Source organism: Sander vitreus, chromosome 14, assembly GCF_031162955.1.
Source record: "Sander vitreus isolate 19-12246 chromosome 14, sanVit1, whole genome shotgun sequence".
Taxonomy (NCBI): Eukaryota; Metazoa; Chordata; class Actinopteri; order Perciformes; family Percidae; genus Sander; species Sander vitreus.
The window spans coordinates 790001-805000 of NC_135868.1; the positions used below are offsets into that span (position 1 = coordinate 790001).

Here is a 15000-nt window from a genome sequence, read left to right on the forward strand (position 1 = left end):
ATTTATAATGAATGAACATAGAGCTGCAAAGATTCATATATTAGTTGTCCACTATATAAATGAATCACCAACTATTTAGATAATCAGTTGGAGTCACTTTTTTTCCAATATTTTTTATTTTTTTGGGCGTTTTTTAATGTTTTTTTCAATTTTTTCCAATAGTTTTTTTTTTTTTTCCAATTTTTTCGTCACCTTTGGCGATGTTTTTGATGTTTTTTGTTTAGTTTTTTTTGTAGATTTTTTTCCTGCTTTTTTGTAGTTTTTTTCCAATGTTCTTTTGCCTAAAAATGCCCAAAAAATACTCTTAAAAAACAACAATAATAATAATAATAATAATAATAATAATAATAATAATTGACCCGAGGACGACTTGAGATTTGAGACAATTACCACCTTGTGATTGTATTCAGCCAAGCTGCAGTTTATATCCACGTCTGCTTTCGTGGCTTTTTTGACGTTTATTACATTGTTTTTTTAGCCGTTTTTTTAAAAGATTGTTGTTCACGCTTTCGGTGGTCACTTTCAGATATTAATGCTGCGTTCCAGGAACCCGTTACTCGTGTTTTCATGACCTTCTTCCCGTGAAAGCGCCCGGAACGGCAGTCAACCCCCGTAACTTACTCCCCGTGAACTGGTACCAGATGGTTGTTCTCCCAGTTACAGTTGTTGACGTCACACACACACAAACAACAATGGCGCCCCATGTTGATGCTGTACAGACGCCGCTGATTAACGGTGAGAAATAGAAATAAATAGACATAAATAGGCAACGTAAAGTAATTCCACACATTGTAATCAAAACAATACACATATGATTGTGTACTACTACAGGTTATGTTTATTAAATGAAGCCCAAAATATGTCGCCGACTGGAAATTGCTAGTATCAGCTAGCGCTAGCTAACGGCAACGTTAGGTAGCCGCTAGCTAACGCTAACGTTAGCTAGAAGGGTTTGTCGTTTTATTTTTTATTTTTCCGCAAATAGTGCTACTATTATATAGGTTGTTCTATTTTATTATTATTAAATAATATGAATTGATTAATATATTTTTTATTTAAAGTAATAAATAAAATAAAAAATCATGAAAAAAAGAATTGATATTTGAATATTTATTGTACTTTTTGTTTCTGTGTGTGTGTGTTTGTGTGTGTCTCTGTGTGTGTGTGTGTGTGTGTGTGTGTGTGTGTGTGTGTGTGTGTGTGTGTAGGTGTGTGTGTGTGTGTGTGTGTGTGTGTGTGTGTAGGTGTGTGTGTGTGTCTGTGTGTGTGTCTCTGTGTGTGTGTGTGTGTGTGTGTGTGTGTGTGTGTGTGTGTGTGTGTGTGTGTGTGTGTGTGTGTGTGTGTGTGTGTGTCTGTCTGTGTGTGAGTGTGTGTGTGTGTGTGTGTGTGTGTGTGTGTGTGTGTGTGTGTGTCTGTGTGTGTGTGAGTGTGTGTGTGTGTGTGTGTGTGTGTGTGTGTCTCTGTGTGTGTGTGTGTGTGTGTGTGTGTGTGTGTGTCTCTGTGTGTGTGAGTGTGAGTGTGTGTGTGTGTGTGTGTGTGTGTGTGTGTGTGTGTGTGTGTGTGTGTGTGTGTGTGTGTGTGTGTGTGTGTACTCGGTGGAGGGGGGTAGAACTGCATTTCATTGTGTATGAGAAAATGAGAACAGGCTTCATTTTTAAATGTTCCCCACTGATGTTACCACACATCATTAAACGAGACTTTTACTTTGAAAAGAGAAGCCGGGCTACTCGTAATGAATTCCGGGGATCTTGATATCCTTGAACTCTCCACCGCTGTAACTTGGGACTCTGGTTAATAGAAACTGGGGTAAATGTCGGTGTGTGTGTGCAGAGTCACGGCCCTGACAGGCTCGGTGTTATTACATAACCACAAACAGACTCCTTTACGGCTCCTGTCCACTTTCAGCGGATCCGGTCGACTTTCTTTTCCCTCAAACCGTCGGACTTTCAGGGATGCAAATGGGTGAAAAGGAGGCAAAATGTGCCGATGGAGTCAAATATTACAGACTGTCAGAGATCGAGGAGCAGAACACTTTCAAATCAACGCGGATCATCATCCACAACAAAGTCTACGATGTCACTAAGTTTCTGGAAGAGGTGAGGAACTCCGTTAAGAATCCGGGCATTTTACGTCAATAGAAGTTTGCGATAATTAGCATGTTAAAACCTTCTATAACAGGAAATAAACCAAACTGGGTGGTCAGAACAACACGCAGAAACATTACATTTACATTTTACCAACTGATTTCTGTTTTAAGTTGAAAATAATGAAAGAATTAGCTGCCAGTGTGTCTGTTGCAAAATGTGGCTTTATTTGGCTGGAGTCTGGTGGGAAATTCACTAGTTGAGAAAAATGTGGTTCCTGTGCCCTTTTTAAGGGGGCTCAAGCCCCCCTAAATTTCCTCTCAGCCCACCTAAAAATTATAATAATAAAAATTGTTTTTTAAACCAGTTTTAGTGCTTTAAGTGAGAGTTTGCGAACATGTCTGTGAGTAACAGAGGACAAACAATGCCAGGTTCAAAGGGCTTTAATATCCCGGGTGTCTGTCTCCGATGCTATGCACCTGTAACCCCGTCAAGGAAAGGGTTAACAGAAACGTAGTGTTGGCCAATCAGAGGAGGTCGAGCCAGACTCCCACCTTTGGCTGAGTCTCTATCTGATCTGTCAGAGGGAGAGCAGGAGACGTTCTCATTAGGGGCTGAGCCCCCCTAAAGGTCTGATCCTAGACTCGCCCCTGGGCAGGATAGGGGGTGCTCGGGGCGCCTGCAGTAGAGCTGTAATTGGGCCTTAAAAGTTCAGCCCGACAAGGCCCGAACCCGAAAGAATAGACAAGTACATTTTGATTGACAGCTTTTTAAAAGCCTGAACCCGTTTACAGCCCGACTGTAGCCTACAAAAGGCCGTCTATCAGCAGTGATTGTTACAGTGCATGTCGGAGAATAGCACTGACACACGCTTCACACCGCGAGCAGGCAGACGCACGCCGCTCGGCGGAAAAGGGAGAGAAAGAGAAAACAGACTGCGCTGCACGCACACCGCTCTTTTGCCCTTTTGTCAAGAATGAGTCATTTATACAGTTTATCATTTATACATGGTTTAACATCATTTATTCATGACTAACGGAGGCTATCGGCCACTTGGAAGTTGGAACAAAGAAATAAAAGAAGTCCTCCAGAGACCAGCCTCCGTTTCACCTCCTCAGCATCCATTTACACGCTCATCAAAACGCATCACCTGACCGCTCATTTACCACGCAACCCGGAGCCCGACCCGAGCCGAGCCCGGCCCGAGGCCGAGCACGCCCCGAGCACGCCCGAGCCCGAGCACGCCCCGAGCACGCCCTGAGCCCGAGCACGCCCCGAGCTCGACCCGAGCCCGAGCACGCCCCGAGCCTGAGCCCGACCCGAGCCCGTGTAACATGATAGAAATTAAGACCGAACCCATTGGGTTGGGGCAGAGATCTTCAGCTCTAGCCTGCAGTCCAAATGATTAAAGAGAACTTTAAGATTATAAGGAGAAAAAAAAGCCAAAAATATCGTAAAAAAAAAAAAGGAACAAAAACGCGACAAACTGCTGAATTTTGTTGTTGTTGAAAAAAAACACAAAATAAAAGCAAAAAAAATAACTTTGGAAAACGTTGTAAAAAGCACCAAAGATGTTGAAATAAGTGACAGAAATGTCAAAATGAAATTACTGACACATGAAAAAACGTGACTAGAGCTCTAAAAAAACCACAAACGTCCAATAACGCGACAACAATGTCGGAAAAAAGAGATTCAAAAACGTCCAAAAAAAACTACAATAAATGTCGGGGGGGGAAAAAAAAAACGTCAAAAAGCGATAAAAAGATAGGAAAAAATGTCGAGAGAAAAAGTGACTAAAATGATTTCAAAAAGTCGGAAAAAAAGAGATAAAAATGTTGGAGAAAACAAACTACAAAAATTTCGGAAAAGCGACTATAAATGTCGGGAAAAAAACGTCAAAACAGCGATAAACAGAAAAACTACAACAAAACGTTGAGGAAAAAGTGACAAAAACATGAAAAATAACAGAAAAGGGACAGAGTTGCCCGACGTCGGAAAATAGCAATTAAACAAAACGTCAGACACAAGAGACAAAATAGCAACTAACTAACTGTCTAACTAACTGACTGACTAACTAGCTGACTGACTAACTAACTGACTAACAGACTGACTAACTGACTAACAGACTGACTAACTGACTGACTAACTAACTAGCTGACTAACTAGCTGGCTGACTAACTAACTGACTGACTAACTAACTAACTGTCTAACTGACTAACTAACTAACTAACTGACTAACTAGCTGACTGACTGACTAACTAACTAACTGTCTGACTGACTGACTAACTAGCTGACTGACTAACTAACTGACTAACTAGCTGACTGACTGACTGACTGACTAACTAACTGTCTGACTGACTGACTGACTAACTAACTAACTAACTAACAGATTGTCTAACTAACAGACTGTCTGACTGACTGACTAACTAGCTGACTGACTGACTAACTAGCTGACTGACTGACTGACTAACTAACTAACTGTCTAACTGACTGACTGACTAACTGACTGACTGACTGACTGACTAACTGACTGACTAACTGACTGTCTAACTGACTGACTGACTAACTAGCTGACTAACTGTCTGACTAACTAACTGTCTAACTGACTGACTGACTAACTAGCTGACTAACTGTCTGACTAACTAACTGTCTAACTGACTGACTGACTAACTGACTGACTGACTGACTGACTAACTGACTGACTAACAGACTGTCTGACTGACTGACTAACTAGCTGACTAACTGTCTGACTAACTAGCTGACTGACTAGCTGACTGACTGACTGACTAACTGACTGACTGACTAACTAGCTGACGGAGGCAGCAGCTGTTCTCTGAGCTTACATCAGTGTTTTTCTTAAAGGAGTCTGGTGGCGGTGAAGAGAGATAACGGAGTAAAGAGCCGTCTGACTGCAAGGTGAAGCTCTGAAAATACTCTAAATATAGAAGACTGAAAACTTTACCACAAATATTTATTATGCTGGTTCCCCCCCCCCCCCCACCCCAAATAGAGAGGTGAAGTCCCGGCTCTTCTGGTGCACATTCTTTCCAAAATATGTGTTTCAGGCTAAACCGGTCTGATTGTTTGCATTTGTTGTTATGTGATTTAGTTTTTATACACAAACGGAACAAAACGCTCCGTTGGAAGGAAGGAAGAGGAGGGAAGGATTCAGTTTCCTGTCCCAGAGGAGAGAAGAAACTAGAAAATATTCACATTTAACACACTGACATCACACGTTTTTATCTTAGAAATAACTCCTGATTATCTAAATAGTTGGTGATTCATTTATATAGTGGACAACTAATATATGAATCTTTGCAGCTCTATGTTCATTCATTATAAATATATGAACTCTCCTGTTGTCAATATCAGAACTATGACAAAAGAACGGTGATAAAAAGTGACAAATGTTGGAAAAAGCTACAAAAACGCAAAAAAGTGACCAAAAAACCAGTGCCAAAGGTGACAACAACTTGTTATAAAAAGTGAAACAAAACATCGGAAAAAGCGACAAAAAGTGGTGCAAAAATTGACAAAAACATAATTAAAAAAAAGCCAAAAAATTTACAAACAAATGACAACATATACATCAAAAACGTGTTAAAAAATCAGAAAAAGGGACAAAAAAGCTCGTTAAAAATGGACAAAAACATAATAAAAAAAAAAAAATGTACAAAAAAATGATAACATATACATCAAAAACGTGTTAAAAAAAAAAAAAAAAAAAAAAATCAGAAAAAGGGACAAAAAAGTTCGTTAAAAATGGACAAAAACATAATAAAAAAAAGCCCAAAAAATGTGCAAGAAAATGACAACATATACATCAAAAACGTGTTTAAAAAAGTGAAAAAATAAATAAATAAAAACATCAGAAAAAGGGACAAAAAAGCTCATTAAAAATTGACAAAAACATAACAAAAAGCCAAAAAATGTACAAAAAAATGACAACATATATATCAAAAACGTGTTAAAAAAAGAAAAGAAAAAATCAGAAAAAGGGACAAAAAAGCTCGTTAAAAATGGACAAAAACATAATAAAAAAATGTGCAAAAAAATGACAACATATACATCAAAAACGTATTTAAAAAAGTGAAAAAATAAAAAACATCAGAAAAAGGTACAAAAAAGCTCGTTAAAAATGGACAAAAAACATAATTAAAAAAAGCCAAAAATGTGCAAAAAAATGACAACATATACATCAAAAGTGTTTAAAAAAGTGAAAAATTAAAAACATCAGAAAAAGGTACAAAAAAAGCTCGTTAAAAATGGACAAAAACATAATTAAAAAAAAGCCAAAAATGTGCAAAAAAATGACAACATATACATCAAAAACGTGTTTAAAAAAGTGAAAAAAATAAATAAATAAAAACATCAGAAAAAGGGACAAAAAAGCTCGTTAAAAATTGACAAAAACATAATAAAAAAAAGCCAAAAAATGTGCAAAAAAATGACAACATATACATCAAAAACGTGTTTAAAAAAAAATCAGAAAAAGGGACAAAAAAGTTCGTTAAAAATGGACAAAAACATAATTAAAAAAAAGCCCAAAAATGTGCAAAAAAATGACAACATATACATCAAAAACGTGTTTTAAAAAAGTGAAAAAATAAAAACATCAGAAAAAGGTACAAAAAAGCTCGTTAAAAATGGACAAAAACATAATTAAAAAAAAGCCAAAAATTTACAAAAAAATGACAACATATACATCAAAAACGTGTTTAAAAAAAAAAAAATAAAAAAATCAGAAAAAGGGACAAAAAAAGCTCGTTAAAAATTGACAAAAACATAATAAAAAAAAAGCCAAAAAATGTACAATAAAATGACAACATATACATCAAAAACGTATTTAATCAGAAAAAGGGACAAAAAAGTTCGTTAAAAATGGACAAAAACATAATTAAAAAAAGCCCAAAAATGTGCAAAAAATGACAACATATACATCAAAAACGTGTTTAAAAAAGTGAAAAAATAAAAACATCAGAAAAAGGTACAAAAAAGCTCGTTAAAAATGGACAAAAACATAATAAAAAAAAGCCCAAAAATGTACAAAAAAATAACATATACATCAAAAACGTGTTTAAAAAAGTGAAAAAAATAAATAAATAAAAACATCAGAAAAAGGGACAAAAAAGCTCGTTAAAAATTGACAAAAACATAATCAAAAATGTACAAAAAAATAACATATACATCAAAAACGTGTTTAAAAAAAAAAAAATAAATAAATCAGAAAAAGGGACAAAAAAGTTCGTTAAAAATGGACAAAAACATAAAAAAAAAAAGCCCAAAAATGTACAAAAAAATGACAACATATACATCAAAAGTGTTTAAAAAAGTGAAAAAATAAAAACATCAGAAAAAGGTACAAAAAAGCTCGTTAAAAATGGACAAAAACATAATAAAAAAAAGCCCAAAAATGTACAAAAAAATGTACATCAAAAAATGTTTACAAAAAAATACATATACATCAGAAAAAAGGGACAAAAAAGTTCGTAAAAATGACAAAATATAAATAAAAACGTGTTTAAAAAAATAAATAAATAAAAACATCAGAAAAAGGGACAAAAAAGCTCGTTAAAAATTGACAAAAACATAATAAAAAAAAAGCCAAAAAATGTACAATAAAATGACAACATATACATCAAAAACGTATTTAAAAATTATTTTTTTTTAAAAATCAGAAAAAGGGACAAAAAAGCTCGTTAAAAATGGACAAAAACATAATAAAAAAAAAAGCCAAAAAATTTACAAAGAAATGACAACATATACATCAAAAACGTGTTTAAAAAAGTGAAAAAAATAAAAATAAAAACATCAGAAAAAGGGACAAAAAAGCTCGTTAAAAATTGACAAAAATATAATTAAAAAAAAGCCAATCGAGTGACAAAAAAGTGGGAAAAAATCAACTAAAACGTTGAGAAAAGTGTAGAAAAATAACATCAAAATGTTGAAATTTCGACCCAGAAAAACAGAAAGTAGCATAGTCGACGGGAAGACAACACAAGGGTTACAATACACTTATACAAGTAAACGTTTATGAATCATTGAGAAGTTGCAGCCTCGTAGAATAACTTACTTTAGGTAACAGTTTGGACCTTTGACCGAGTCAACAATATGTCAGTGATTCGTCGTTTTATTTGCCACGTGCACATAGTTCAGACCGAGTGTGGACGTGACGGCCAACTATTGACTATTAACCCAGTTTTCAGGTTCAGTTGTCTCAGTTCACGTCTGAAATGTGAAGGATCTTTGAGTGACTAATGGGTTTTTTGTCACATGAGTTGTCTTTCCGTTTTTAAATGTTTGAGTTTAATGGTTCTGAAAGTGTCTGACAACATTATGGAAGGATTTCTAAGGAGGTCGACCTTTCTGTTAAAGTGTAAGATCCTTTTTTTAAAGTGCCCATATTATGAAAAAAACACTTTTTCTGGGATTTGGGGTGTTCTTTTGTGTCTCTGGTGCTTCCACACGCATACAAACTGTGAAAAAAAATCCATCCGTGCTGTTCTGAGTGAGATATGGTTTCTGTATGTGTCCTACCTTCAGTCTGTTCAAAGAGCTGTTCAAAATCGGCGCGGCTTGTGATGTCACAAGCCGAAACGAGCTGGCTAACCGCAACCGTTAGCTCGTAGCATTAGCGTTAGCATGCTAACGCTAGCATGCTACCTCATTCTCAATAGCAAAGCACTGCTACAACACACACAATACAAGTTCACCATAATCTACTAAAGAACTACTTCCATGTGCGTCCTCATTTAGAAGACGTTTCCCAGCTAATCCTGCCTTGTAACTGACTGAAGGAGGAGAAGCAGCCTTTCTTTTACTGTCTATGGAGCTAGCTAGCTGACATGATCTACATCTGAGCTACTGAGCATGTGCAATCAAAGATAGTACAGAAGAAGAAGAAAAGAGGTCTCACTCTGTAGCTAAAACAGAGACCAGCTGAAAAGAGGATCTGCAGCAGTGAGAGAGAGCTGTGCAGTACAACAACAATATGGTGTTTTCTGATAATTAAACCATGTAAAACTATTCTGGTACAACCTTAAAATACAATTATGAAGCTGAAAATGAGCATAATATGGGCACTTTAAACATGAAAAACATCCACGAAATCGCGTTCGCTAAACCCACCAGACTCCATGTAAATAAACAGGAATTTTAGCATCGTAAATTATACTTAATTCAAAGTCGACAGAAACAAAATAAAACTACGCAAAGCCGGTTTGGGTCGTCTTTCCACTTTTCCAACCATCACAACTCTAGTTTTGGTTGAAATAAATACATAGTTAACAGATCTACATGTGAAAACATGCTGGCTCTATACACGCTAAAAGTACTGTTTTTTTAAATGGAGTCTGGTGGGTTTAGAGCTAGCGACCTCAGAGTTGTTTCTGGTTAAACAGAAACGTCTTAAAGGGATCCTTTCCATAATGTTGTCAGACACTTAGAATAATAATCTGAGTCTGTCAGCAGCAACAACAGAACTTTTAGTGGACGACTTTCACCCAGGAGACGTTGTTCTCGCACGTGTATGTCTACGCTGTATACAGCGTGCATTCTGGGCGTGCTGGTCTTACAGGGAGGTGTGTTCAGGTGCATTCTGGGCGTGCTGGTCTTACAGGGAGGTGTGTTCAGGTGCATTCTGGGTGTGCTGGTCTTACAGGGAGGTGTGTTCAGGTGCATTCTGGGCGTGCTGGTCTTACAGGGAGGTGTGTTCAGGTGCATTCTGGGCGTGCTGGTCTTACAGGGAGGTGTGTTCAGGTGCATTCTGGGCGTGCTGGTCTTACAGGGAGGTGTGTTCAGGTGCATTCTGGGTGTGCTGGTCTTACAGGGAGGTGTGTTCAGGTGCATCGGGGGGTGCTGGGGTTTTACAGGGAGGTGTGTCAGTGCACGTGCTGGTCTTACAGGGAGGTGTGTTCAGGTGCATTCTGGGCGTGCTGGTCTTACAGGGAGGTGTGTTCAGGTGCATTCTGGGCGTGCTGGTCTTACAGGGAGGTGTGTTCAGGTGCATTCTGGGCGTACTGGTCTTACAGGGAGGTGTGTTCAGGTGCATTCTGGGCGTGCTGGTCTTACAGGGAGGTGTGTTCAGGTGCATTCTGGGCGTATTGCTCTTGAGGCAGTGGGAAGTGATGGCACCATTGACCAACAAAAACCTGGTCTAAAGTCAATAACGCAGCATTTCATTGTTATTTTAACAGAGCATTAGTAAAATGCTCCTAGACTCGTGCACAGCACGCGTGTTTTAAATCAGTGTTTTTCTTAAAGGAGTCTGGTGGCGGTGAAGAGAGATAACGGAGTAAAGAGCCGTCTGACTGCAAGGTGAAGCTCTGAAAATACTCTGAATATAGAAGACTGAAAACTGTCTCCCTTTCAAAGTGTTTTAGGTATTATAGAATATTATAATATAGTTTCTGTGAGTGTTGATGAATACATAGGAGTGCGTTTGTTTTTCATGTCAGCACCCCGGAGGGGAGGAGGTCCTGAGGGAGCAGGCGGGCGGAGACGCCACCGAGAGCTTCGAGGACGTGGGACACTCGAGCGACGCCAGAGAGATGGCGCAGGGCATGGTGATCGGAGAGCTGCACCCGGTCAGTCACTGTCACATCCTGTACTGCAGTAATACTACTGATACTACACTGTAATAATACTGTTACAAGGTACAGCACTGATACTACACTGTAATAATACTCTGTTACAAGGTACAGCACTGATACTACACTGTAATAATACTCTGTTACAAGGTACAGTACTGATACTACACTGTAATAATACTCTGTTACAAGTTACAGTACTGATACTACACTGTAATAATACTCTGTTACAAGTTACAGTCTGTAAGTATCATCAGGAAAATGTAGTTAAAGTATTAAAAGTAAAGAACAATCCTCCCTTTTAGAAAGTGTTCTAATCTGTCTCTCTCTCTCTGTCTGTCTGTATGACTGACTGTCTCTCTCTCTCTCTGTCTGTATGACTGACTGTCTGTCTCTCTGTCTGTCTGTATGACTGACTGTCTCTCTCTCTGTCTGTCTGTATGACTGACTGTCTGTCTCTCTGTCTGTCTGTATGACTGACTGTCTCTCTCTCTCTGTCTGTCTGTCTGTATAACTGACTGTCTCTCTCTGTCTGTCTGTCTGTATGTATGACTGACTGACTGACTCTCTCTCTCTCTCTCTCTCGCTCTCTCTCTCTGTCTGTATGACTGACTCTCTCTCTCTGTCTGTATGACTGACTGTCTCTCTGTCTGTCTGTATGACTGACTGTCTCTCTCTCTCTCTGTCTGTATGACTGACTGACTCTCTCTCTCTCTGTCTGTCTGTCTGTATGACTGACTGACTCTCTCGCTCTCTGTCTGTATGACTGACTGTCTGTCTCTCTGTCTGTCTGTATGACTGACTGTCTCTCTCTCTGTCTGTCTGTATAACTGACTGTCTCTCTCTGTCTGTCTGTCTGTATGTATGACTGACTGTCTCTCTCTCTTTGTCTGTCTGTCTGTATGACTGACTGACTCTCTCTCTCTCTGTCTGTATGACTGACTGTCTCTCTCTCTCTCTGTCTGTATGACTGACTCTCTCGCTCTCTGTCTGTATGACTGACTGTCTGTCTCTCTGTCTGTCTGTATGACTGACTGTCTCTCTGTCTGTCTGTCTGTCTGTATGACTGACTGTCTCTCTCTCTCTGTCTGTCTGTCTGTATAACTGACTGTCTCTCTCTGTCTGTCTGTCTGTATGTATGACTGACTGACTGACTCTCTCTCTCTCTCTCTCTCTCTCTGTCTGTATGACTGACTGTCTCTCTGTCTGTCTGTATGACTGACTGTCTGTCTCTCTCTCTGTCTGTCTGTCTGTGTCTCTGCAGGACGACAGAGACAAGTTTGCCACACATGAGGTAAGGGAAACAGCCCCAACTCAGGCTACACTTACACTACTACGTTTAGTTTTTTAAGCCACTTTTTGAGCCACAAAACGATCACTGTTCACACAAGAGTTTTAGCAGAAATATTCTCTGTTTATACTAAAACTCCCGATCCGCACATCGCGTCACCATTCACGTATACTGGGCATAAAAAAGTACCTCAAACCTTGTTACGCACCATTTCACAATGTTCCAAGGAAACGGTTGGATTGGAGGATTGGAGGAAGCACTAAGAAGACGGATGCTGGGCGACTGGACAGGCTGGTAAGGAACGCAGGCTCTGTCGGGGCGCTGAGCTGAACTGGAGTACATCACTTCAATATCAGATAAAAGGACCCTGAACAGACTGCTCAACATGTTGGACAATGACTGGCATCCACTCCACAGCACTGGTCCACTAGCCTGGTCCTACCAGACTCTGGTACATCAGCCTGGTCCTACCAGACTCTGGTCCATTAGCCTGGTCCTACCAGACTCTGGTCCATCAGCCTGGTCCTACCAGACTCTGGTCCACTAGCCTGGTCCTACCAGACTCTGGTACATCAGCCTGGTCCTACCAGACTCTGGTCCATCAGCCTGGTCCTACCAGACTCTGGTACATCAGCCTGGTCCTACCAGACTCTGGTACATCAGCCTGGTCCTACCAGACTCTGGTCCATTAGCCTGGTCCTACCAGACTCTGGTCCATTTCATTGGTCCAGAGAGTCTGGCCTCTCTCCATTGACGAGTGTTAACTTCCTTGAAGGCGGGTACTCTGTTGAAGTTTAAAACTATTGGATCTGCCCAGAGCCACTCTGGATCTGCCCAGAGCCACTCTGGATCTGGGCAGAGCCACTCTGGATCTGCCATAACCAATCGCTAACGTTTGGTCGTGACGTATGTCATGCGCATGTGCAACAAGAGGGGAGACTGACAACAACTATCGGCTTATATTTAGCATTAGCATCGCTAGCATTAGCATCGCTAGCCTTAGCTAACTCCTTCACCACTAACGGAGCGAGCTGGAAAATCAAACTGTTCCTGAACCCCGTGGGGAGGAGGGACCACAACATCACGGCCCCCAACACGACTCAGCAAAGGTTGTTCTTGCTCGGGCTTTAACTTCTGGATATTCAGCAGCGTTGCTGCCACAACGGACCGAATGGCTTCGCTCGCATCTTTCTAGAGCATGACGTCAACGTCATCGTTCTCAGCGCCTCCCTCTGTTCACTGATTGGACCGCCAAATATTTGGCCGGAGAAAACCCAAGACTATACCGCAAACCCAGCGGAGTACTGAAGGGAAATGAAAATTGAGCGGAAGTACGTAGGAGGGCGGAGCCAGGCTAGAACAACTCTACATCTCTGCATAGTGTGTCTGCCTCTCCACCACTTCCACTACCTCCTATAACAACAGTTATGTACTGACCGTGCACTGGCCCACTGTTTACTGCTTACACTGTTTACTGGCTATATTAGCCCATATGCACATCCCCTCCCTCCCTCCCTCCCTCCTTCCCCCAACCTGGACTGAGGTCTGACTTAATACTTGAACAATGGCTGTAACCCTACTACTTCAAACCTCTAATATTGACTGTTGATGTGTGTCTGTCCTACTGTCCACTTTAGATAGATTCAACTGTATTGTCATTGTAGTACAACAAAGTACAAAGACAACGAAATGCAGTTTGCATCCAACCAGAAGTGCAAAAAAAAGCAAAGTATAGACAGGACAATACATATATTGCAGTGTTATAAAAGCACAATAAATAAGGCTATGTAATATGACCAGTGTATGAACAGCATGTACAGATATGTGCAATGTAGTAGCAGTGACATTATACTAGTAGTAAGAATAATATAGATATATTTATTAGAGGTGTGAATCTTCACTGATCTCCTGATTCGATATCTCGATGCATCACGATGCTTCAAATACATTTTTACTATTAAAGCCATTTAGGGATATTTAATTCATAGCTTTTCAAGCTTCAAAAACCAAACAGTCTGCAGTGCTGTAATACTAAATATTACTGGATACATAAACCTACAGCACTGAGCACACGGCCCTTCCTGAATGTGCAAAACATACCAGAATATGTAAACAGAAATAATCAATTATGGCCCGATGATTATCGATGCAGCGTCGTCCACGACTCAATACATCAGTTATTTGATTAATTTCAACACCTCTAATATTTATATATAGTCCCTTATGATGCCCATATATAATGCTGTCTGTGTCCTTGCACTGCTATATAGTTGTTATATTACTATGGCTACATTATTCTCTTATATTGTCCATATTTAATGCTGGTCTCTGGGCTTTATCCAGCACTATTGGAATTATTTGCACTACCACCATGACACACACTCTCATAGAGCACCTTACCATGCAGACTGAAACACACTGAAACACACACACACACACACACACACAGAACCTTACCATGCAGACTGCATCACACACACACACACACACACACAGCACCTTACCATGCAGACTGAAACACACACACACAGCACCTTACCATGCAGACTGCAACACACACACAGCACCTTACCATGCAGACTGACACACACACACACACACACACACACACACACAGAGCACCTTACCATACATACTGAAACACACACACACACACACACAGAGCACCTTACCATACATACTGAAACACACACACACACACACACACACACACACACACACACACCTTACCATGCAGACTGAAACACACACACACACACACACACACACACAGAGCACCTTACCATGCTGACTGAAACACACACACACACACACACACACACACACACAAAGCACCTACATGCAGACTGACACACACACACACACACACACACACACACACACACACACACACACACACACACCTTACCATGCTGACTGAAACACACACACACACACACACACCTTACCATGCTGACTGAATCCCGGGGTCAGTCCCTGCCCTGTCACTGCAAGCCTCTCATGCTTATACATCCCTTAGTACATTCATGTGGATTTT

At 39.9% G+C, this 15000-nt stretch overlaps 1 protein-coding gene across 1 annotated transcript in view; it reads left to right on the forward strand.

Annotated features, from left to right (window-relative positions):
• Positions 1-1779: 1779 nt before the first annotated feature.
• cyb5a (cytochrome b5 type A (microsomal)) overlaps positions 1780-15000 on the forward strand; it is a 15243-nt gene continuing 2022 nt past the window's right edge. Inside the window, exons 1-3 of the mRNA XM_078267671.1 lie at positions 1780-2096; positions 10541-10669; positions 11937-11966. Coding sequence (XP_078123797.1) covers positions 1953-2096; positions 10541-10669; positions 11937-11966 — 303 coding nt within the window. The 5' untranslated portion in view covers positions 1780-1952. The remainder of the gene's footprint in view (positions 2097-10540; positions 10670-11936; positions 11967-15000) is intronic.